The following is a 26,481-nucleotide window of genomic DNA, read 5'->3' on the forward strand; positions in this document are numbered from 1 at the left end:
TTTACATTTCATCAAAAACAGGTGCATGAATTTCATAGTGGTTTTATGGCATTTAGCCATAAAATTGTTTAAGCCTAAAGCTGAAACAATTCAGATGTTCTTGAATGGGCTAGTAGTTAAACTAATATATCTATATCATGAAATGTTACTTATAATGAATTATCAATACATGCAGCAACTTGGATGAATCTCAAGATATTAAGCTAAATTAAAAATATATAAATAAAATTTACATATTTCTTTTGGTCACCTCTAGAATTGGGATGGACTTCTTCCTCCCCCAAATTTGGTTTAGCTAGGCAGACTGATAATGATCCATGTATGTCTAGAGTATAAAAAAGCATTTATTACTCGTAGGGACAGGCAGAGAGGGATCCCAAGCAGGTATGAAAATGACTTGAGAAAGAAGGCAGAAAAATGGCTTGCTTTTTTTTTTTGGTCATTGGGAGTTTGGGCTGGGGTAAGTCCACACAAGAAGCATGGAATTTGTGTGGTTGGCATTTCCTTCTAGCACCACGGGAGAGGGAACACTTAGGCTTTATTATTGGTTTGTCTAAATAAATGTTGGATAGGAGTGGAGACAAAGGGGTGGGATTTGAAATCTATTAGCAGCTAAATATCAAAAATGAAGCTAGGCTATTTATTGTAATACTTATGATTTTATTTGTATAACATTCTTGAAATGACAGCATAGAGATAGAGAACAAATTAGTGGTCACCAGTGTCAGGAAGGCAGGGAAGATGGGAGATGGCTCTGGTTAGGAAAGGGGAGCTTGTGGGATCCTTGTGATGGGACTATTCTTATCTCCACTGTTGTGGTTGTCATGCAAATCTAACATATGGTAAATCCACACAACTCATGCATGTAAAACTTGTGAGATCAGTATAAGATCGATTGAGTCTATGTCAGTTCCTGGCTGATACTGAACTATATATAGTTAGGCACGATGGCACCGTTGGGTAAAACTGGGTAAGGGGAGATATTCAGGATCTTTGTATTATTTCTTCCAGCTGCATGTCAATCTGAAAATTATCTCCAAATAAAATGTTTTGTGAATTGTTTACCAAACTAAGAATGGTGCTACTTCTTAATCTTTAATAACGGTCAAAAACGTGGACAAAACATGATATCATTCAGTATTTGTTGAAAAATTATACCATATCTTCCAAATGAGTAATAGTAGTTCTTCAGTATTGCCAATCTTAATAAATATCATAGAGGATGGTCTGTCCATTACACACAAGAAAAAATAATAAAACATTAAGATTGGGAAGCCAAATTGTCATTTTTAAAAGATGATTTGTGATCTATACAAACAAAATAAATAATCTACACAAAATGATTTAAATTAATGTTAGTTCACCCAGGTGGTTGGCTGTAAGAACAATGCTTAATATCAGTTGCAAGTCATTGACTATACACCATCAAACAGGTATATAGTAAACAATTTTCTTGACAGTTTTATGGAGAGAGAGTTCACATAGTACATCTCAGAAATTTAACATGTATAATTCAATCATTGTCAGTGTGTTGCAGAATTGTACAACCATCACTACAGTGTTTTTTTTAAGAACATTTTCATCACCCCTAAAACAAACCCAGTATCCATTAACAGGTACTTTCAATTTTCCTTTCCCCGTAGTCCTTGGAAACCACTGATCAATTTTCTGTTTGTGTGGAATTGCCTAATCTGGATGATTTGTATAAATGGAATCATATGTGACCTTTTCTGCCTGGCTTCTTTCACTTAGTGTAATGATTTCATGGTTCATCCATATTGTATCATGAATCAATATTTCACTTGTTTTTATGGCCATATAAATTATGTTGTATGGAAATACCACATTTTATTTGTCCCATTTGTTAGTTGGTAGACATTTGCATTTTTCCCCACTTTTTGATGATTATGAATAATTCTGCTATGATTGTTTGGATACAATTTTTCTCATGGACATGTATTTTCAGTTATTTTGTATATATACCTAGAAGTAGATTGCTGGGTTATGGGGTACTTCTGTGTTTAACCTTCTGGGGAATTGCAAGATTCTTTTTTGTAGCAGCTGGAGTAAGTGGGTACATTCCCACCAGCAATGCATGAGTTTTCTGATTTCTGCAGATCTTTGCAAATACTTTTTATTATCTGTCTTTTTGATTATACCAATACAGTAGTTGTAAAGTGGTATCTCATTGTAGTTTTTATTTGCATTTCCCTAATGGCTAATGTTGCTGAACATCTTTTTATATGCTTATTGGGTACTTATATATCTTCTTTGCCTATTTAAAAAGTTCACTTTATTTCGTGACTAACAGAAAAATAGAGAAGATAATAGAAAGAATTACCATATACCCTATGCTGTTTCCCCCATTATTAACATTTTAGTATGGTACATTTTTGACAGTTATTGAACCAATATTGATACATTATTATTGACTTAAGTACATAGTTTTATTTAGATTTTGTTAATTTTTACCTAATATCCTTCTTTGTTCCAGGATCCCTTCCAGGGTACTGTAGTACATTTAGTTGTCATGTCTCTTTTGGCTCCTCTTGGCTATGGTGGTTTCCCAGACTTTCCTTGTTTTGGATGAACTAGACAGTTTGGAGGAGTCCTGGTGAGAGTATATATATAAATTCCACTTCCTGGAATTTGTCTGATGTTTTTATCAAGATAAGACTGGGATTATGGGTTTTGGGGAAGAAGGCCACAGTGATAAAGAACCATTTTTTGTCACATTATATCAAGTATGCATACTGTCACCATGTTTTATGACTTCTGATTTTGGCCTTAAATGCCTTGGCTGAGATAGTTGGTTTTCTCCAGTATAAAGTTATGTTTTTTTCTCAACTTTTCCATGTTGTACACATGGAAAATGTGACATTGGAAAAATGTCACTATGCACAGTTCATACCTGGATGTGGGTATTTATGCATTTTGTTGCTGTTGTTTTGGAGCACTTCTTTTCTACTATAAGTGTTCCAGGCTCATCTTGTATATTTCCCTCCTCAGTTCTAAAACCAGCCATTTCTGCATATAACCTGGTTCCTTTTATTGAAGAATAATGTTGGAAACCAAGATCTGGGCTGGAGGTGTGTTTGTGCTAATAGGGTGTCTGCCCTCTCAACTTACAGAGCAGGGAAATACACATGTGTATACTAACCCCTGTAAATACATGTATCTGTAAGTTTTTCTGTATGTAACCATCTGTGTCTATATTAAGCGACACATGCATTTATACTTATATCTTCAACTCTTGTTCATTACAATGTGGATCATTCTAGCTTCCTTCCTTGCTTATGTGTAAATGACCACACCCAACAGTAAGAAATCTGACCATCCATTATCCATTTACTTTAATTGTTCTTTCACTGTATACATGTGTAGCACTATCAGAATTGTTAATCAGACCCATGTGGGAAATTTTATGATTTTATCAACCAAAGTAGAGTACTTGTCTGGACATTTGCCTTTTGTCTCACAAACTCTATTTTCAATGTTATTTAGATAAGCACTTCCTCCTACATTGAATGGGGTCCTTCAATGATGTCATTGTGTGCATTTGTAATATAAGGTACAGACTTTTGGTACAGTCTGCATTCATTCCTGGTTTTCTCAACCCCCTACTTAGGTGAAATGGGTAATTCCTTGGAATATGCAGACTACTAATATTTAACATAGGAGAAATAAATCATTCAAATAGGGCAATGTCTGTAAAAGAAATTGAATCATTAAAGCTTTCAAAAAAATATGAGACTTTCTTGGTTTCACTGGTGTTTCCTACTCAACATTTAAGGAGGAAATAAATCAGTTCTCTACAATGTCTTTTACAAAAGAGATGCAGAGGGAACCTTTCTAACTCTTTAAGGCCATTATTTCTCTCATCCCAAAAGCAGATGAAGACTTTACAAGGAAGAAAAACCACAGACCAATATATCTCGTGAATATAGATGCAAAATTCCAAATGGAATCCAAAAGTGTATAAAAAAGAAATAGACCGGGCGCGGTGGCTCACGCCTGTAATCCTAGCTCTCTGGGAGGCTGAGGCGGGCGGATTGCTCGAGGTCAGGAGTTCGAAACCAGCCTGAGCAAGAGCGAGACCCCGTCTCTACTATAAAATAGAAGGAAATTAATTGGCCAACTAATATATATACAAAAAATTAGCCGGGCATGGTGGCGAATGCCTGTAGTCCCAGCTACTTGGGAGGCTGAGGCAGGAGGATTGCTTGAGCCAGGAGTTTGAGGTTGCTGTGAGCTAGGCTGACGCCACGGCACTCACTCTAGCCTGGGCAACAAAGCGAGACTCTGTCTCAAAAAAAAAAAAAAAAAAAGAAATAGACATTATGACCCACTGGCATTTATTTCAGGTATGCAAGGCTGGTTCAACATTTGAAAATCAGTTAATCAATCCACCACATCAAACAGCTTACAGAAGAAAAATCATATATCAGCTGATGCAGAAAAAGTATCTACAAAATCTAACACTGATTCATGATAAAAACTAAGCAAACTAGGAAAAGAGGGGAACTTCTTCAATGTAATTTTTTTAAAAACCCACAAAAACCCTGCTGCAGACATACTTTATGGCCGAGAAACTGCATGCTCTTTCCCTAAGATAAGGAATAAGGCTAGGATGTCCATTCTTACCACTATTATTTAGCATCTTACTGGAAATCATAGATAATGCAACAAGACAACCAATTAAAAGGTATACAGATGGAAAAGGAAGAAATAAAACCCTTTGTTCTCAGAGGCATGATTGTTGAAGGAGAAAATCCTAAAGAATTGAGAGACTCCCAAAATGAATATATCTTTATAGCATAGTTGCAGGCTACAAGCTTAATATGAAAAAAATCAATTGCTTTTTTCATTATTCATTGTGTTATTTGTCCTTTTATTGTTGAGTTGTATGAGTTCTTTACGTATTCTGTGTACCCATCCCTATAGGTATATTATTTGCCATATTTTTTCCCATTTGTGGATTGTGATTTTATTGAGTTCTGCAAAAGAGTTTTTCATTTCATGAAGTCCATTTTCTTTTATCTTTTCTTTCTTTTTTTTTTCTTTCCTGTTTGTATGTTTGGTACTGTATCTAAAAAAGGCTTTGTCAATCCCAAGGGCACAAAGATTCACTAGTATATTTTCTTCAAATAAAAACTTTTTTTTTTTGAGAAGGTCTTCCTCTGTCACCCAGGCTGCAGTGCAGTTGATATACACAGCTTACTACAGTCTTGAAATTCTAGGCTGATGGAGTTCCTCCCACCTCAGCCTTCTGAGTACCTGGGACTACAGTTATGTGTCACTATATAACTGTAAAACCACTAGTTTTTCTTATTTTTTATAGAAATAGGGTCTCACTATGTTGTCAAGCCGGTCACAAACTCCTGGCCTCCAGCGGTCCTCTTCCTCTGCCTCCCAAGGTTCTGAGATTACAGGTGTGAGCCACCACACCTGGCCAAGTAAATAACTTTTAAATTTAGATCTGTGATCCATTTTCAATTATTTTTGTGTATGGTATGAGCAAAGGAATCATTTTCATTGTTTTGCATGTAAATATGCAGTTATCTTAGCATCATTACTTGAAAACATTGTCTTTTAATCATTGAATTTTCTTGGCATCCTTGTTGGAAATCAGCTGAACATATATATGTGTTTATGAACTCTTCAGTTTCATTCCATGTGTTCATCCTTATCCCATTACTATACTGTCTTGATATTGTAGTTTTGTAGCTAATTTTGAAATGGGGAATCTTCTACTTTTTCAGGATTGTTTTAATTATTTTCAGTTTCTTAAATTTTCACATGAATTTTCAAATTGGTTTGTTAGTTTTTACAAAAAGGCAGTTGGGATTTTGGTATAGATTGTATTGAATTTAGATGTTAGTTTGGCATTTATTGCCATCTTAATGATAAGAACTTTATATGATGCCATTCCATTTATTGAAGCTGTCTTTAATTTCTTTGTAGCATTTTTTAGTTTTCATATGGTAAGTTCTGTACCTTCGTGATTAAAGTTATTTGTAAGTATTTTATTCTTTTTGATGCTGTTGTAAATGTAATTATCTTTCTAATTTCATTTATGGTTTGTTCATTGTTAGTGAACTTATAGCCTACAATGTTGTTGAACTCTATTAGTTTTAATGATGTTTTGGTGGATTTCTAAGACATTCTATATTTTAGACCATGCTACTGCAAATACAGATAGTTTTACTTCTTTTTTTCCAATCCGGATGCTTCTCCCCACCCCACCCCACCCCACTTTTCTCGGTTAGAATCTTCTGGGTAAGTGGCAAGAGTACATTTCGCATCTTTTTTATTTGAACTTAAAGGAAAATCATTCTACTTTTTATCGGTTAGTATGATGTTATCTGTGGACTTTTTGCAAATGCCTTTTATCAGGTTGGGGAAGTTTGCCTCTATTTCTAGTTTGCTGATTTTATCAAGAAAAAAAGTGTTCAATTGTGTAAAATGCTTTTTCTGTGTATATTGAGATGACTGGTTGTCTTTTGTCTACTTATGTAGTGTATTAATTGATTTTCAAATGATAAATCAGTTTTCCATTATGAGGATAAATCCCACTTGATCTTGGTGTAGAATCCTTTTTATGTTACTGGACAAAAATTGCTAGTATTTTGTTGAGGATTCATAGGTCTATATTCATGTCACATTGGTCTGTAGCAGGGGTGAGGAACTTGTGACCTTCTAGGTCCCTAAGTATGGCTTTTTGAATGAATCCAAATTTTACAGAACATATTCTTTTATTTTTATGAATACATTTTTATCTTTTTATTTTTAAAATGAACGTATTTAGAATGCCAAAGAATAAAATAAGTTTTAACAAAATAATCCTCCCACATTGACTGGCACAATTAGAACATTAGCCATAAGAGGCTAAATTGACAGCTGCTACCCTGGTGATCTAGTTTTAACTTCCCCTGCCCAGCTGGCTCACTATCTCATGAGGCTGGTTGGTGAGAGTTTATGGGGTCGAGTACGCCAGTCTTACGAGCTTTTGACAGTGGTGCACTGTGTTTTTGTCTGAAGTGGAATGTGAAGAGTTGCACAGCTCAACAGTATTTTTAAATTCTGTCTGCTTAATAGTCCATCATGTCAAAGAAGACCAAGAGAATTCTGAAGAAAATATCTTTTAATAAGGGTTGGCAATTGCAATTTTATTTTGTTTCTGCTAAAGATAAGATGATTTGCTTGCTTTGTGATACTGCAATATCAACATTAAAGAAATTCAATGCCCATAACGCTCGTAAGGACCACAAATATTTTAAATTAGAGGAAGAGGCGTGAAAGGTTGTATTGAAGAAATTAAAAGATGAAAAGCAGAAACAAAGACAGTTCTATGAAGCAGCAATAACACCTGAGACTAATGCCACTGAAGAAACTTACAAAGTAGCTTATATACTTGGGGAAAAAGGGAAGCCATTCAGTGATGTAGAAATTGTGAAAGAATGTATTGTTGAAGTTGTGAGATCCTTAGACCCGGATAATGTTTTTAGTACAAAGGACTGCCTCTTTCAAGGTGAACCATAGCAGCATGAATTAGCCTTTGACTTAACAGAACAACTTCATGCAGGACTTCAAAAGGAAAATATATATTATTCAGTCGCTTTGGATGAATCAATTGATAATACTGACTTGGCGCAGGTTTTATACTTCATTTGGGTCATAACAGATGATCAAAAGATCATAAAGATGATCAAAAAGATCATCTTTGCTACGAAGAATTACTGTCTATGGGCAACTCTTGGGAACAGAACATGTGGAATAGATATCTTCAACAACTTCCAAGATAAATGTTGTGAAGTTGGATTGAATTTGGTAAATTTAGTGTATTTATAGACGGTGCAACTTCTGTGATGGGAAAGATGAAATGTTTATTGCACAGATAAAATTATGAACAGATTCAGAGGCTCTCATTTGTTTTCATTGTATCTTGCATCTGCAAAATCTAAAGCTGCTAAAATAGCTAAAGCTGCTATTTTAAGTGACACTTTGCAGCAAGTGACAAGTATTGTTCACTATATTTGTGCAAGTGCAACACGACATTGTTAATTTTGTAACATGCAAAAGTTGAAGGATGAGGTATTGAGTGTGGATTTGCCCTATCATTCTAAAGTGCATTGGCTGTCACAGGGATAGGTGTTAGCCAAAATTTTATCTCTGTGAGAACAGATAATCAAATTTTATGAATAACAGAATCAGCAATGTAAATTATTAAAAGAAGATTTCTATAGGAATGCAGCATTCTGTGTGATACCATGTCAAATCAAAATGATCTGTCTTTGCAAGGTTTTTAAATCTAAGTATATATGTGATATGTGGCAAAAAATCCAAACATTTCAAAAAAAGCTATCTTTCCAAAACACTTCTTCAAAACGAAATTTCAGGTGAACATTTTCCCCAGTTAGCAAAGATCATTGATTAGCAGGATACTATATGGAAATCATCTGAAGAACAGGCAGCTGTTATAGACTTATTAATTAGAGAATACAGTGAAAGGTTCACTGGCTTTGAAAATCATGACATCACACTCAAATTAGCATTTCAGCCTCACCTAGTTGGTATCACCAAGGCACCTAAAGAACGATGGATGGAATTGATTGAGCTTCTCAGTAGATGACATGACAACAATGACAGTAGAAGTCATTGTTTGTTGTTAAGAAAGATCCAGGTGAATTATGGAAAAATGCAGAATACCCACACTTTCTGCAACGTGCTGGAGAAATACTTTCTTGCTTTTCAGCCACTTACTGCTGCAGATCTACATTCTCCTACCTGACCCAAATCAAGATGCCCTTAAGGTCACAGGTGACTGATACCCATCCACAGGATCAGCTGAAACTGCAGACCTCCATGCTGCAATCAAATATTCAAATATTTCCCAACAAAAAGCAGATACAACAAAAGTCATTAAAAGGTAACTTTAAAATTCATTTTTTAAAATTATTAAGTACATAGTAGTTATATTTTTACAAAATTATGTACATTTGTAAGAATAGTTAGTTGAAGTTTCTTAAATCTGGCCTTATTTGATTACAGGTAAATAAATGCAGCCTTCCAATATGATAAGGTTTCCCACCTCTGGTCTGTAGTTTTCTTTTCCTGTGTCTGATTTTGATACTGGGGCAATATCAGAATCATAGGATGAGTTGGCAAGGGCTGGCCTGCCTGCCTGCCTGCCCGCCCACACCCCCTCCCTCCCTCCCCCTCTCCTTCCCTCCCCTCTTCCTCCTCCCCTCCCCTCCCCTCCCCCTCCCTTGCCTCCCCTTCCTTTCCCTTCCCTTCCTTTCTTCTCTCTCTCTCTCTACCCCTCTCCCCCCTCACCTCTCCTTCCTTTCCTTTCTCTTTTCTTTCTCTCTTTATCTTCCTTTTTCTTTCTTTCTTTTCTCTCTCTTTCCTCCTTTTTCTTCCTCCTTTCCTTTCTCCTTTCCTTTCTCTTTTCCTTTCTTCTTTTTCCTTTCCTTTCTCCTTTCCTTTTCTTTTTCCTTTCCCCTTTCCTTTCCCTTTTTTCCTTTCCTTGTAATTGATATTTCTTTTTAAATGTTTGGGAAAACTCCCTGTTGAAGCCATCTGGACCTGAGCTTTTTTTTTTTCAATGGGAAGTTTTAAGACTATTAATTCAATCTTTTTACTTATTATAAGTCTTTTCAGATTTTTATTTTTTCTTGAGTTGATTTCATTAGTTTTTGTTATAGGGATTTTTCCTTTTCATTAAGTTGTATAATTTGTTGGCATATGTTGTTTATAGCATTTTCTTATAATTCTTTCCATTTTTTGGAGACAGAGTCTCACTCTGTTGCCCAGGCTGGAGTGTCATGGCATCAGCCTAGCTCACAGCAACCTCAAACTCCTGAGCTCAAGCAATCCTTCTGCCTCAGTCTTCCAAGTAGCTGGGACTACAGGCATGCGCCACCATGCCTGGCTAATTTTTTCTATATATATTTTTAGTTGTCCAGCTAACTTCTTTCTATTTTTAGTAGAGACAGGGTCTCACTCTTGCTCAGGCTGGTCTCCAACTTCTGACCTCAAGCAATCCTCCTGCCTTAAAGTGCTGCTAGGATTACAGGTGTGAGCCACCATGCCCAGCCCTCTTATAGTTGTTTTTTGTTTCTGTGCAAATGCTAGTGATATCTTTTATCCTTAATTTTAGTAATTTGAATCTTTTGCTTCCCAAAATCAGTTTAACCAGAGCTTTGTCAATTTTGTTGATTTATTTTTCCCCTAAGAAACAGCTATAGTTTTTCCATTCTCTCCTTCATTAATTTTTAATCTTTTTTGTTTCCTTTTCTTCTGTTTGCTTTGGGTTTGTATTACTTTTCTTATCTAGTGTTCTAAGGTTAGTTTATTGATTTGAGATCCCTTTTAATGTGGTTATTTACAGCTGCAAATTCTTCTCTAAGCATGCTTTACCTGTGTCCCATAAGTTTTGGCATGTTACATCTTCATTTTTACTTATCTTAGCTGTTTTTCTAATTTTCCTTGTCATTGCTTCTTTGACTTTTTTTTTTTGCTTAGGAATAAGTTACTTAATTTGTGCCTATTTGTGAATTTTCAGAATTCTTTTGTGTTACTGATTTGTGATTTCTTTTGGCTGTGGTCAGGGAATCCTTTTAAATCTATCCTGAGGAAGGAAATATCTCATACGCACTTTTGAAGACTGTCTTTCTGTTTTAAAGTGAAGTGTTCTGTCTCTTAGATCTGGTTGCTTTATGTTATCATTCATGTCTTCTATTTCCTTATTTATATTTTGACAATTTTTTCTATCGAAAGTGGAATGTTAAAGTCTCCAATTGTTGACTTTTGTATTTTTCCTTTCAATTTTGTCAGTTTTTGCTTCATGTACTTTGAAGCTCTGTTGTTAGCGACACATATGCTTAGAATTATGTTTTTTTATATTGTTTCTTTATATTGATTGATCTTTTTATCATTATAAAATGTCCCTCTTTATCCTTAGCAATAGTTTTTGTATTAAAGTATATTTTTGTATGATATTAGGATAGCTACTCCAGGCTTATGAATTCCATATGCTTGAAAAATCTATTTCTGTCGTTTAATTTTCAGTGTATTTATATCTTTGAATCTAAAGTAGATCTCTTGCATATACTGTGTGTTTGAATTTTGTACAACCTGAGAATTGCTGCCTTTCTGTTGGTCTTTTAAATACATTTCTATTTTTCTGTTATAATCAATAGACAGTCCCTGACTTACTACAGTGGTTTGACTTGATGATTTTTTAACTCCACTATGAGTTTATTAGGATGTAATGCCACTGGAAGTTGAGGAGCATTTGGACTTACAATGGCTCAACTTAAGACTTTTTCAACTTTACAGTGCATTTATTAGGATGTAGCCACCTTTTATGTGAAAAAACATCTGGATTTACGATGATTTGACTTAGAATATTTCAACTTTACAGTGGGTTTATTAGGTATTAAATGCATTTTAACTTATGGCATTTTCAACTTATGATGGGTGTGTGATGGGTAAGTTGAGAAACATCTGTAGTTGGGTTTACATATTACATTTTATTTTTTGTTTTTTCATGCTTTTTTGATTTTCTATCGTTTTCTGCTTTTTTCACAAAGTAGATATAGTATAACATTTTAATTCGTTTAATGATTGTTTTCATTTAAAAAAATTATTTAACTAGTGGTTGCCCTAGAACTATCAGAATCTACTTTAGATTTATACTGCCTTAACGCCAGTGAGATACAGAACTGTTACTTATGTAACTCTAGTTCTTCTTCTTCATTTGTGGTATTATTTTTATACATATTACAACTATATGTTTAAATCTCAATAATGCATCGTTAGGTTCAGCACCCCAAATCTGAAAATCTTAAATGCTCTAAAATGCAAAATTGTTTGAGTCCAACATGATGCTGAAAGGAAATGCTCTTTGGAGCATTTCAGACTTTGGATTTCTAGCCTTGGGACACTTAACTAGTATATATAATGTAAATGTTCCAAAATTTGAAAAAAATCTAAAAATCTGAAACAAATTATACGAAGTAATAATTACAGGTTGATTATTTCTTTTTGAGTTTCTCCTTTCCTGATTAGCCTGTCTGCCTGCTATCACCCTCCACTATTAGCCTCTATTAATTGCTGACTTATTTCTTTATTGTTTTTAACAGTGCCCTGGGCTATATTTTTGCTTACAGTTTCCTCCATTTAAATTTGGGCCCATTTCAGAGTGTAGTCTTTGAGGCCAGTTTTTGAAGTTAGTTTTCATGCCAGTATTCTAGAAGTCATCTCCTAAAAAATATGTTTCAAAATCATTATTGTAGAAAATCTGTATGTTAATGTATTTGTATGAACGTGTTAGAAAGGAACAAATCTGATTGCCCTGGATGCCTTTTCTTGGCTGTTTCTTTCCCTTGTTATCTTCGGTAGACTTTCAGTTGGTTTGTGGTTTAGCTTGCTTTCGTGGATCTAACACCTTCTTAATTGGTTATCATTGAATTTCCATTGTTTTCAAGGTTGACCTTAGGCTTGAACTTACCTACGCTTTTTTCTATACAAAGTCAGTTTTCTAGAGGAGAGTTTTAGAGCTCTTTATTATTATGGCTTGCCTGTGTTCTTGAGTAAAAGAAAGCTATGTGCCAATATACTGGATCTCAGGGGCTGGAACAGTGTCTTGTTTTTCTCAGAGTGACACTATGCTTTATGATCAGGGATCTGGGTGGGGAGCAGTTGTCTCTGGTTTTCTTGGTTTCCTCTGGAATCTCTTCCCAGTCAGCTATTTGTGCCAAGCATTTTGGTGCTCCAGTATTCTCAGACTGGCATGGCTGGGATGGATCTTCCAAGTGGGGTAAAGGAAGCTAGGTAGAGGAAGCCAGATGAAGACCTCTCAGCCATACTTTCCTAGAACATGGTGCTGTAGGGGTTCAGAAGTGCTAGTGGCCTGCAGGAGACACCTACACTGAGAGAGAAGTCTGGAGATCTGTAAAGGGGCCTCCTTGAGTATTCAGTGAAGTGCTAATTAGCATGTGTGTGTGAGGAAATTAATGAAATAACTTTTGAAAAGAATTAGAGGGAACAGTATGCAGCACTCACACACAGATTAGAAAAGACTGTTTCCACTAGCCAGAGTGGAAAAACTCAATTCACAGAGTATTGGTTAGAGTGCTCAGAAAAGTCTTGTCTCAGTAGTGAGGAATTTGTGTGCCCCAGAATTTCCTAAAAGTAAGACCTGACCATATCAGATTGTTTCCACATGACTTAAGGGCATCCTGAAACAAAGCACACAAATACATATAGGAATCCAAAAGTATTCAGCATCCAACAAAGTAAAATTTACAATATCTTCCATCCATTGAAATATCAGACACACAAACATATGGGAAAACATGGGCCTTGTTGAAGAGACTAATCAGTAAATTGACATGGATTCAGAATTAGCCAATAAGTTCATTGAAACAGTATTACAACTGAGTTCCATATTTTCTAAAACTTCAGAGATACGGAAGATCAACGTTCAGTGTAACAGAAAAGATGGAAATAAAATTTCTGTAAATGAAAACTATAACGTTTGAAATGAAAAATGCATAGGGCAAGAATTAATGGGCAGATTAGACATTGGAGAAGAAAAGATTAGTGAACTTAAACACACAGTGATAGAAACCATGAAACCAAATGAAACAGAAAAATATTTGAAAAAAAAAATAGCTCCTATGAGCTATAGGAGAACATCAGGTAGTCGGATGTACCTGGAATTGGAGTCCTTGAAGGAAAGAGGGCAGGGAACAGAAAATAATACTTTGAGGATGATAAAAAAAATTTCCAGATGTGATGGGAACCCTCCAATCTAAGAAACTCTTCAAACTCCAAGCACAATAAGCATAGAGAAAACCACACCAAGGCACTGGAATCGTAATCACAATACTCTAAGCCAGTGTTAAAGGAAATCTCAAAAGCAGGTAGAGAGGAAAGACATGTTTTGTGGAGGTAAAATGACACAGATTATAGGGGATTTCTCCTTAAATGGGTCAAGAGGAAAGATAGTGGAACATTATATGTAGAGTTTTAAAAGCAAAAAAACTGTCAATATAGAATTCTGTTCTCAGTAATAATAATTGTCAGAAACAATGAGAAAATTAGGACGTTTCACATATTCAAAGGTGATAGATTTCATCACCAGCAGACCTGTACTATGAGAAATATTTTGATATCTGATGGAAATTTAGATGAAGAACAGGAAATAATGACTATGTGGTTATGTGTATAAGAGATTTTTCTCTATTTGAATCTCTAAGAACAATACTTTAAACAAAAATAACAAAAATGATCATGGGTTTATAACATATATGTAAAAGATATGGCAATTATAGCCTAAAGGCTAATAGGAGAGAAGAGAAAGGACACTGTTGCAAAAGTCATATTTGTGTAACATGCAATATTACTTTAAAGTATACTGATTAAAGATATTACCATATTGATAATTACAGAAAATGTAAATGATCTAAAACACCCCATTTAAAGGGGATGTTTCTACAGGAGACAAATACAGTAAGACCCAATAATATACTGCCTATAAAAGAAACATGTTAGATTAAAAGAAAAATAGGCTAAACAGAAAAGGATGGAAAAGTTATACAATGATAAAATTATTGAAAAGGCTGTAGTGCTGTGTCAATCAGATGAAATCAATTTCAGAGAAAAGAATACTAGTGATTAAGATTTTTTTCATATTGATGGAGATCCATTTATCAAAAGGATTTAATATTAAACTTAGGCTAGTAAGACTTTTTCAAAATATTTGTAGAAAAATCTGATAGAACTGGTAGGAGAAATAGATCCAGATACAGTCAGATTTCAACATCTTTCTACTAATAAATTAATAAAACAGGAAGTAGAAAAGAAGCAAAGAAACAGACTTGAATAAAACTAAATACTTTAATTGACATTTGTAAGCTATTCCTCTGCTCCTCCCCACACAAAATATTAATGAAACAGCAGAATATACATGCTTTTCAAGGGCAGATGAATATTTACCAAGGTATATCACTTTCTTGGTTATAAAACAAGTCTTAATAAATTTTAAAGGATTCAAATCATATAAAATATTTTCTCCCAGAAGAGATTTAAATTTACTTAAAAATCAATAACAGAAAGATCTGTAAAATCCATAAATTTGGATTGGAAACTAAATGCACTTCTACATAATCCAATTCAAAGAAGACTTCAAAGGGGGAAATTGGAAAGTATTTAGAACTGAGTATTAATGAAAACAGAATTTATGGGAAATTTTAAATATAGGAAATTTAGATATAGGAAACATAAGGTATACTTATGTTTATAAGTATATTGACTTCATTGTTTTCCATTTTGATCTTTAATCCTTTCTTCTGCTTGCTTTTGGGTTATATTTGTTCTTTTCTAGTATTTTTAAAATACTAGAAAATACTTGAAAGTGTCTGATGTCATTGATTTGAGATCTTTCTTATGCAACACAAGTTTCTGCTACAAATGCTTACTCCAAGAGAAACAGCTAAATAACCATTTATAAAGAAAACTCCAGGTCCTCAGATTGCTTCATTCAGTGAATTCTAGCAAACAGTTAAGTACCAATTCTACCCAAACTTTTTCAGAAAATTCAAGAGGAAGGAATACTTCCTAAATCATTCTTTAAGGCCAGCATTGCCCTATACTGAAACTGGACAGAGACATTAAAAGAAAAGAAAGCCAGTGTTTCTTATGAACATAAATGCACAAACTCTAAACAAAATTTTAGCAATTGGAAACAATATATAAAGGCTAATAAATCATGATCAAGTGTGCTTAATCACAGCCATGCTTTTTTCAACGTTCGAAAAACTGTATAATTCCCTGTGTCCAGGCCAACTTCATGTCCACGTGACCTGTGTAGTCACACACTGCTGCACCCTTGGAAGAAGGGGTCCTGTCCTTGGCTTAATGTCCTGCTGTTACCATCTTGAAATTCTTCACAGTTTTACATTTGAACTTGTGATTTATATGTAAAGTCTTAAGGGACAGTGGAGCATGTGTGCAACCAGATAGGATACTTTAGAACAGGGGTCCTCAAACTTATTAAACAGGGGGCCAGTTCACTGTCCCTCAGATTGTTGGAGAGTATGCACTGTGGGCCCGGGTCGAGTTGGCTGCTAAGCAGGACAGGCAGCGTCGGCAAAAACACCCGGCGGGCCGGATAAATGTTCTTGGTGGGCTGCATGTGGCCTGCAGGCCGTAGTTTGAGGACCCCTGCTTTAGGCAATGTGTTCCCTAAGCCATTGGTCTGGCTGTTTGATGTAGTCTGGGGTGTCCTGTTGATGTGAGTGGGTGACCAAGGTCAGGACCCTTTTCCGCACTGATGACAGCAGCAGCAAACCCAGCAACTGTAGCCCAGTGGTTGCAGCCCCCAGGTACTACCCACAGTGGAAGGGCAGCTTGCCTGTCTCTTCTCTTGAGTCTGTTCCTCTGGCACCTGCATGAAATATTTTCTGGCCTGAATACTGGGACAATAACCCTCCACCATTTAGGCAATAATCATTGTTAGTGAAGTATTATGGAACAAAAGCATACTTGTAAATATTGGGTTAAGGCATATCAGGCAGTTACTAGAATGCTTCAGAGTATAGACTGGTCTTGAGAACTGCTGCAGTATTGCAAAGGAAGTATCCGAATGCTTAGAAATAGAATTTGATGGAAAACATTATTTTCATATGGAATTTTAGATGAGCTAACTCTTAACAAGGAAATTAATTTTTAAAATGTTTTTTCCTTGCATTTGAAATTACAGCAGTAGACTGCATAACAGGTGTTTTGAATTCTATACAAATCATGAAGCCATTTTTGGTTTCTTGTACAGTTACAGAAAATGTCAGAGAAATCATTAAAATGCCATTGTATAATATAAATCTACATTTAAAATTAAATTCAGATTTACACAAAACTAATATTTATGAAGAATTAGTTTTAGAAAACTCCTCCAGAATATTTTTCTCTATATATGCTAAAAGTTATATTTTCAAATAATGTATCAGAAATCAGAAATTTAGATCACGTTGTCCCAACCCATAAAGTACTCTTAACAGCTCCAGTAACAGTTGTGTCAATTGAAAGAACCTTCTCAGAATTAAAATCAGTGAAAATTATTTATCTTGCATTTGCCAAGAATAGCTAGTGTTACTTTTAATTATATTAATAAATGAATTTGCAGAAGGGGGTGTGAGAAAAATCTTATAATCAATACATCATATTAACAAACTATTAGTAATTAATGTATTACATAGTAATTGTACCAAAAATATAATTTTATAATTTGTAAGTTTGTTGTTACTCATCTACCTTTATTATACATGTTAGTACCTAATAAAATATTTTTAAAGGAAAAGACATAATTTATTTGATTTCTTACTAAATTTTTCTTTATGCTCTTTGAGGAACTGGCCCCAAATTTTCATTTTGCACAGGCACTTTCAATTATGTAGTCAATCAATCCCTGCTCTGTATTTAAAAAAGAAAAACAGGTCAGATCCATATGTTTATTCAGAGAAGGCATTTGACAAAATTGAGCATCCATTTCTGATTAAAACTCTCCAATGGCCGGGCGTGGTGGCTCACGCCTGTAATCCTAGCACTTTGGGAGGCTGAGGCGGGCGGATTGCTCAAGGTCAGGAGTTCGAAACCAGCCTGAGCAAGACCCCATCTCTACCAAAAATAGAAATAAATTAATTGACCAACTAAAAAATAATATGTATACAAAAAAAAAAATTAGCCGGGCATGGTGGCACATACCTGTAGTCCCAGCTACTCGGGACACTGAGGCAGTAGGATCGCTGAGCCCCGGAGATTGAGGTTGCTGTGAGCTAGGCTGATGCCACAGCACTCACTCTAGCCTGGGCAACAAAGTGAGACTCTGTCTCAAAAAACAAACAAACAAAAAAAAACTCTCCAATGAAGAATAGAAGGTACCTTCTTTAATCTGATAAAGGGATTCTATATGAAACTGACAACTGACATTGTATGTAATTGTGAAAAACTGAATTCTTTCTTTCCAGTATCAGGAACATGACAAGGATGTTCAGTCATGCTCTATAGTGTGATATAGTCCAACTAGTGTAATCAGGGAAGAAAAAGAAATAAAAGGAGGCCAGAGTGGAAAAGAAGTAGAACTGTCTTTATTCACAAAAGACATGATTTTATCTATGTAGAAAATCCAACCAAAAAAAAAAAAGATTGAAACAATTAAGTGAATATTGCTAGGCTGCAGGAGAGATATACAAAAATCAGTTTCGTATATACTAGCAATGGTTAATTGAAAATTAAAATTTTAGAATATTCTATTTACAATAGCGTCAAAATTTTTTTTGCAGATACATGGCAAAAAATGTGAAAAACCTCACTGGAAACTATAAGCCATTGCAGAGAGAAATTAAAGACTTATGTAAATGTAGTTCCCTGCTTGTGTGTCAGAAAGCTCAATATTGTTAACATGTTCTTCTTAAATTTCTGTCATTTAAGTCACCCAGTCTGCAGCATTTTATTATAGCAGCCTGAGCAGTCTCCTTGAATCGATAAATTGAAAACAATCCCAGTCTAATTCTGTGAAGTAATTAGCAGGCTTTCTTGTGGTAATTGACTAGCTAATTCTAAACTTTCTGTGAAAGTACAAAGGAGCTAAAATAACTGAAACTTTGAAAAATGAAAGCTGAGTTTTAGAGACAATACTAATTGGTTTCAAGAGTCATTATAAAGTTACAGTAAAGTTTGTTAAGACTTGGTCTTTTTGGTCCAGGGGACTTTTCCTTCAATTTTAAGTTCTTCTGGTTTTATTAAGTTATGTCTTAGGACTGTTTCAGGTCAGTTTTCCTTAGGTTCATGGTGGTTCCTTTAAATATGTGGATCAGGATCAGGTCTTTTTTTATTTTTGGAGAGTTTTCTTAGATTATTGTGGGGCTTTTTTGTTCTTTTTTGTTCTTTTTTTTTTTTTTGTAAAAGAGACAGGATCTGGATGTTTAACTCAGGCTGGAGTACTGCAGTGCATTCATAGTTCACTGCAGTCTCAAACTCCTGGGCTCAAGTGATACTCCAGCGTCAACTTCCTGAGTAGCTGGGACTATAGGCACCTGCCACCACAGCTAATTTTTCTATTTTTTATGGGGATGGGGTCTTGCTCTTGCTCAGGCTGGTCTTAGACTCCTGGCCTCAAACCTACCACCTCAGCCTCCCCAAATGCTGGGATTACAGGTATGAGCTACCATGCCTGGCCAGATTATAGTTTTAATATTAGATTTATTCCATTGTTTTCTTTTTTGTTATTTAGTGACTGCAGTAACTTATTTATAATACATGATAGTTTTGTCTATTTAGTTACAGACTATTTATCCAGAACTTTCTGGTCCAGTTTTCTTCTTCTTTTAGTCTTTTTTGGTTGTTGCTGCTCCTTTTTCTCTTTTCATTCCCCTTTTTGATGCTATTTATTAAAATTTCATTCAAGTCTATTTTACCCTTGGGCTCTGTATTAGACTGCTCAGGCTGCTATAATAAAATGCCACAGACTGGGTGATTTAAATGACAGAAATTTATTTTCTCACAATTCTAGAGGCTAGAAGTCCAAGGTCAGGGTGCCACAGGGTTGGGTTTCTGGTGAAGTTTTTCTCTTTGGCTTGCAGATGGCGCCTTCTTGTTTTGTGCTCACATGGTCTTTTTTCTGTGCCTGTGCGCTGTGGTTGAGGGGATGGGGAGAGAGCAGGCGTGCACTCTGGAGTCTTCCTGTCAGAGTAAGGCCTTACTTGTATAAGCCCATTTAATCTTAATTACCTCGTGAAAGACCCTGTGTTTTGAGATAAGGCTTCAACATATAAATTTTGAGGAGGATGCAGTTTAATCCTTAACAAGTTCCTTATAATTTACATCCTATTTTCACTCCTGAGTTTGGTCAGCCTTTTCCTCTGTACCCTATACTCCAAGTCCCTTGTGTTGGATTTTCCAGTAGCTTCAGCTTTGAACTACCTGACCTCAGATGACATTTCAGTATTTTCCCACTCAGAGTGGAAATTTCCCTTTCTGGGAATAACATTGTGTCTCATCACCTCTGAACCCTCTGTCTCCCGTATTCCATGTGATTGCCACAGTCTCCAGTTGAGTCTCTTCATAGGTGTGGACTGTCTTTTTTTTTTTTTTTTTAATGTTTCTTAGTGGCAATTTGAAATTAGTATTCTTTGTCTCCTACTTATGCTACAGGTCATGAGTTATTATAGATAATCTTATTTATTTTCCTTATGTTAATCCTCATAGTTTTTTGGGGGATACATGGAGAAATAAGATGTAAGCAATTGCTGTTATCTTTTATACATTGGAAACCAAATGTATGTGTTCGAATACATAAATTTCTCTTCCCTTTTCCACTATGCAAGGCATTTTGTTTTTATTTTTTGCCTCAAACCTGTGAAATAGAAAAAAATGTGCACTTAGAATTATTTTCTTACCTGGAAATTGGACAGAACAACCAGAGTCAGCTGTGATAGGTCATTTGTATAGAGGTCTCATTTCATAAGAAATGTGTTAGTATTTGTATGATAAGTTCAATTTTTCTTATTTCTAGACATTTGGAAAGCTGATCATCTGAAAGAGAGGAACCAAGAAAACAAACCTACACATTTGTGGGAAGTTGTAGTCATGAATAACAAAATGCTGACTAAGGTACAAGGTAATGTTGTAGGAAAACCATTTAACTTGGACATAAATTATTTTCCTTTGAGAAAAATATTCTGTCAGTGTAACTCATGTGGAATGAGTTTCAACAGTATTTCAAAATTGGTTTTCAGTAAGAACAACTATTTAGGAAAAAAGCCTAATGAATTTAATGCCTGTGGAAAATTTCTACTCAGTATTAAGCAGGAAAAGACTCATACTAAAGAGAAAAGTGAATGTTTTACCATTAGGAAAACCTTCACTCATCATGAGGATCCTATGCAGCATGAAAAGATTCAAACTTCAGAACAAAATTTTGAATATAATACATGTCAGGAAACCTTCCTTGAAAAGTCAGTATTTAATACACACAAGAAAGAGAACACAGAGGAGAATGGCTGTGCATATAATGAATACAGCAGAAGTTTCTGTGATGGGTCTTCCCTCTTGTTCCATCACATACCTCCCTCAAAAGAGAGTCACTATGAATTTAGTGATTGTGAGAAATCCTTACATGAGAAGTCTACCTTTTTGAAACATCCTGGGGTACATATGAAACACTATGAATACAATGAGAGTGGGAATAATTTCAGGAAGAAATTATATCTGTCACAATTTGAGAAAGCTGATAAAGGAGAGAAACACTTTGAATGTAATAAATGTGGGAAAGCTTTCTGGGAGAAACCACATCTCACTCGTCATCAGAGGGTCCACACAGGAGAGAAACGTTTTCAATGTAATGAATGTGGGAAAACATTCTGGGAGAAGTCAAACCTCACTAAACATCAGAGGTCACACACAGGGGAAAAACCTTATGAATGCAATGAATGTGGGAAATCATTTAGTCACAAGTCAGCCCTCACATTACACCAGAGAATACATACAGGGGAGAAACCCTATCAGTGTAATGCATGTGGGAAAACTTTTTACCAGAAGTCAGACCTCACTAAACATCAGAGAACACACACGGGGCTGAAACCGTATGAATGTTATGAATGTGGGAAATCCTTCTGTATGAATTCACACCTTATAATACATCAGAGAACTCACACAGGTGAGAAGCCCTTTGAGTGTTCTGAGTGTGGGAAATCCTTTTGTCAAAAGTCACATCTTACACAGCATCAGAGAACTCACACAGGGGATAAACCCTATGAATGTAATGTATGTGGGAAAACTTTTTACCACAAATCAGTACTCACCAGGCATCAGATAATTCATACAGGGTTGAAGCCTTATGAATGTTATGAATGTGGGAAAACATTCTGCTTGAAGTCAGACCTCACAGTACATCAGAGAACTCACACAGGAGAGAAACCTTTTGCATGTCCTGAATGTGGGAAATTTTTCAGCCATAAGTCAACCCTCTCTCAACATTATCGAACACACACAGGGGAGAAACCCCATGAATGTCATGAATGTGGAAAAATATTTTACAATAAATCCTACCTAACCAAACATAATAGAACACATACAGGAGAGAAACCCTATGAATGCAATGAATGTGGGAAAACTTTCTGTCAGAAATCACAACTCACTCAGCATCAGAGAATTCACATAGGGGAGAAACCCTATGAATGCCATGAATGTGGAAAAGCTTTCTGCCATAAGTCAGCTCTAATCGTGCATCAGAGAACCCATACAAAAGAAAAGCCCTATAAATGTGGTGATTGTGGAAAATCTTTCTGTGTGAAGTCAGGACTTACTTTACATCAGAGAAAACACACAGGGGAGAAACCGTATGAATGTAATGAATGTGGGAAGTCCTTCAGTCACAAATCATCCCTCACAGTTCATCACAGGGCTCACACAGGAGAGAAATCTTGTCAATGTAATGAATGTGGGAAAATTTTTTACCGTAACTCAGACCTTGCTAAACACCAGAGATCACACACAGGAGAAAAGCCCTATGAATGTAACACATGTGGAAAAACCTTCTCTCAAAAGTCAAATCTCATTGTACATCAGAGAACACACACAGAAGAAAAACATTTTGAATGAAATGAATATTAGAAATGTTCAGCTACAAGTCAGCCTCCATGACACTCTAAGAATATTAAGACTATGGAGGAAGCTCTGTTGACATTGTAAATGTTCAGTAACCATCACAAACTGGCTTTATTTTACTCCAAAGTAATGATAGGGATAAATCCATAGACTACCATAATTATTTGTTGAGAAGTGATATTCCATTGAATGTTAGGTGGTTAATACTCGTATAAAACCTTACAGATTTTGTGAATTTGTGAAAGCTTTTGGCAAAAATACAGTCAGGATTGTGTCAGGGGAGAAATTTGCCAATTTAAGAAATATAAATTGAAAATTTTGCTTAGAAATAATATATTACAAGTTGTGTTTGGGGTTTGATGTCATAGGAATCTTTAGGAAACATTACAAACAGTATTTTGTGTGTGTGTGTGTGTATATATATATATATGGTGGAATGCAAAGCTTTAAAACTTTAAAAGTATTTTCAAAAGTTTTTATTAACATTTAACAAATAAAAAACATAGACTTACAAGAAGTTGTAATAAGAGTACCGAGAATTCCTATATGCCCTTTACCCAGATTCCTCTAATTATAATATCTTACATGTTCATAGTATATGCTCATATAGAAGAAATTTTGATGATACCATGCCACTAAGATACAGACGTTATTTAGATTTCACCAGTGTTTACATCGACCCTTTGTGTGTGTGTAGTTATATTAATATCAGGTTTTACCAGCTTAAGAATTGAGTAACCATCAACAAAACTAGGCTACAGAACTAAAAAAGATTCTGGGATCTATATTGCATCAAGATTCACAAAGGAAATTAGGATTAACTTTCAGGAAGTTTCCTTGTATTAATAACCACACCCTTTCTGCAACCCGACACCCAGCAACCACTTTAATATGAAACTTTTTAAAAGCATTGATAAATAGAATAATCAGAGCAATAATATTAAACACATATTAATTGTCCCTGAGGTATATAGGACTTATGTATGTAGTAATGGTTCTATATATATATTACATTTATTTCATAGGTATGATGGAACTTCACATAATTGTGAATAGGAAGTAGGTATCCTTGGGTTAATAGTTCTTATATCAGGCCCATCCCTTCTTCCTAAGGCTCTGGAGCAACAATTTAAAAGGAAACTCACAGAGATAATGTCTAACCATTTAAAAGTTATAAGTCAAAATATCAAAATGTTAAAAAAAAAAAAAAGGCATTCTGTTCATGTGAAGATTTAGGCCCTTCTCCACATTACTTCCTTTCTCTTATCCATGGTTTATCACATGCCATGAAATGCCTTGTACGTGAGTGAACACTCCAGGCTCAGCCTGAGTGACTGTCCATACTTTCTGTAAGCAGCTGCCCTCTAAGATAGGGCCCAGGAAGGAGACCCACACACACAGACTAGGTGCACTAGGTGCTGCTTAGGGCTGCGGGACTGTCAGTTCAGGGTCCAGTGTTCTTAGACAGGGATTTAGGCTCTCAGAGACTTGACAGTATAAGTAGCAGGGTTGAGGCTAAAACAGGGTTAGAATCAAGCTGGGGTGGGGCTTGGATTGACAGTGTAAAGGTTGTATGCTATGTCACACAATCAGATTATACAGGCAATTTAAGATTATATAATCTAATGATCTTTGATTACACAAATAACCTGTTTCCAACTTAGGAAACTAGAAAAAGAAGAGCAAGTTTAATCAAAGTAAGCTGAAAAAAAATTAGAGTAAAAATCAGTGGGAATGAAAAGAGAAAATCAATGAAACCAAAACCTGGTTCTTTGAAAAAGTCAATAAAATTGATAAATCTCTAGCCAGGTTAACTAAGAACAAAGAGAAGACACACAAACTGCTAACATTAAAAAAGAAAGCAGGGCTATCACTGCTATTCCCATGGATGTTAAAAGTATTAGAGAGAAATATAATGGACAACCCTGCCCATACATTTGATAAGCTAGCTAAAATGGACCAATTTCTTGAAAGATGCATTTTATGAAAACTCACACAAGATTAACCTGAATAGGAACGTATCCATTAAAGAAATTGAATCATTAATTAATAATCTGAAACAGTAGTAGAACCAGATGTGTTCTACTGGTTTGAATTCCACCAAACGTTTAAGGTAGAAATAACACCAGTTCTCTCCAGTATCTTTCAGAAAGTAAAAGCAGAGGTAATACTTATTAACTCATTTCATAAGGCCACTATTACCCTAATACTAAAACCAGGCAAGATAGTACAAGAAAGGAAAACTACAGACCAGTATTTCAAATAAACATAGATACAGAAATTCTCAACAAAATATTAGCAAATCATATCCAACAAGGTATAAGAAGAATTACATACCACAGCCAAGGAGGTTTTATTGCAGTTATGCAAAGCTGGCTCAATATTAAAAAATCAGTGTAATTCATCACATTAACAGGCTAAAGATGAAAAGTGCTGATGTGTATAGATTCAGAAAAAGCATTTGACAAAATTCAATTCCCATTCATGATAAGACTTTTCAGTAAAGTAAGAATACAGTGTGACTTCCTCAATTTGATAAAGAACTTTTACAAAATCTACAGCAAACATACTTAGCATCTAAAAAAATGATGCTTTCCTGCTAAGATCAGGAACAAGGCAAGGACATCCCCTCTCAACAGTGGTTTTCAGTATCATTCTGGAAGTCCTAGCTCATGTAATGAGACAAGGAAATAAAGGATATACAGATTGGGAAGGAAGAAATAAAGTTTATTGCCTTTTTAAAAACAACAAAAATTTCGTGACACTACTAATTATAGCAGGTTTGTAAGAGATGGTGCTCAGACAGATAGTAAAAAGAAACGAGGCATCAAGCCATAAAAAGACATGGAGGAACCCTAAGTGCATATTATTAAGTGAAAGAAAGCTAGTCTGAAATGAGTTTATACTGTTATGTTTGTGGATATATGACCTTCTGGAAAAGGCACAACTATGGAGACAGTAAAAAAGATTGAGGGTTGCCAGGGGTTTGGGGAAGGTAAGGATGAATAGGTGGTTTTTAGAGCAGCGAAAAATGTGGGTTCTGTGATGGTGCATACGTGTATTATACATTTGTCAAACGCCGTAGAATGTAAAACAGTGAATCCTAATGTAAACCTTGGACTACAGCTAATAATATGTATCAGTATTGGCTCATCAATTGTGACAAATGTACCCACTAATGTACGATGTTAATAATTGGGGAAACTGGAGGAGGGAGGGTGAAAGGTTATGGTAATTTCCTGTACTTTCTGCTCAGCTTTTCTGTAACCTTAAAACTACTCTAAAATATGAAGTGTATTAAGGAAATAAATAAATAATCCCTGCCTACATTTAGCAATATAGATGGGTAAAAACATCATTCGTTATCAGTTTTCCCATACCAGAGGTGGAGGTGAGGGATGTAGTCTCAGCATTTTTATGTCAACAACAACTAAGCATATTTTCAATTATAGCTTTTTCCTTTTTTAAGCATTATATTTTTAGAATATAAGATAATTAAGTTCCTTATTACCCTTTATAATATCTTGTTTTTGTACTGTTTTTGTCAGTGATATATCTCTGTACTGAAACTATAATCACTGTTAATGAACATTTGAATTGGTTTTATGTGTCCCCAATATATTTTCAATTATATTAATAATAACTGTGGCTTGAAATTAAGGCCCAATATTCTCGGTGCTCTTGATATTCAAGGCCAAGCAGGGCCCAAATGTCCTAACTGCAAGTTTCCCTCCCCACTCTGCTCCCATAGATGAGGTCCCTAGCCTTATAGTCCTTATCAAGGGACCAGGCACAGTTCCTGCTTAT

At 35.2% G+C, this 26,481-nt stretch overlaps 1 protein-coding gene across 2 annotated transcripts in view; it reads left to right on the plus strand.

Moving 5' to 3' along the window:
* The window catches only part of LOC105879014 (uncharacterized), a 56,706-nt gene extending 30,695 nt beyond the window's left edge, over positions 1–26,011 (plus strand). The window contains exons 5-6 of one of the 2 annotated variants that reach the window (XM_012778961.3): positions 8,756–8,929; positions 20,582–26,011. In XM_012778961.3, the coding sequence (XP_012634415.2) occupies positions 8,756–8,929; positions 20,582–22,668 (2,261 nt within the window). In that variant the 3' untranslated portion in view covers positions 22,669–26,011. The remainder of the gene's footprint in view (positions 1–8,755; positions 8,930–20,581) is intronic. The other variant, XM_012778967.3, reaches the window with a different exon arrangement.
* Positions 26,012–26,481: the final 470 nt, after the last annotated feature.

The sequence above is a fragment of the Microcebus murinus genome, chromosome 14 (genome assembly GCF_040939455.1).
Source record: "Microcebus murinus isolate Inina chromosome 14, M.murinus_Inina_mat1.0, whole genome shotgun sequence".
Lineage (NCBI taxonomy): Eukaryota > Metazoa > Chordata > Mammalia > Primates > Cheirogaleidae > Microcebus > Microcebus murinus.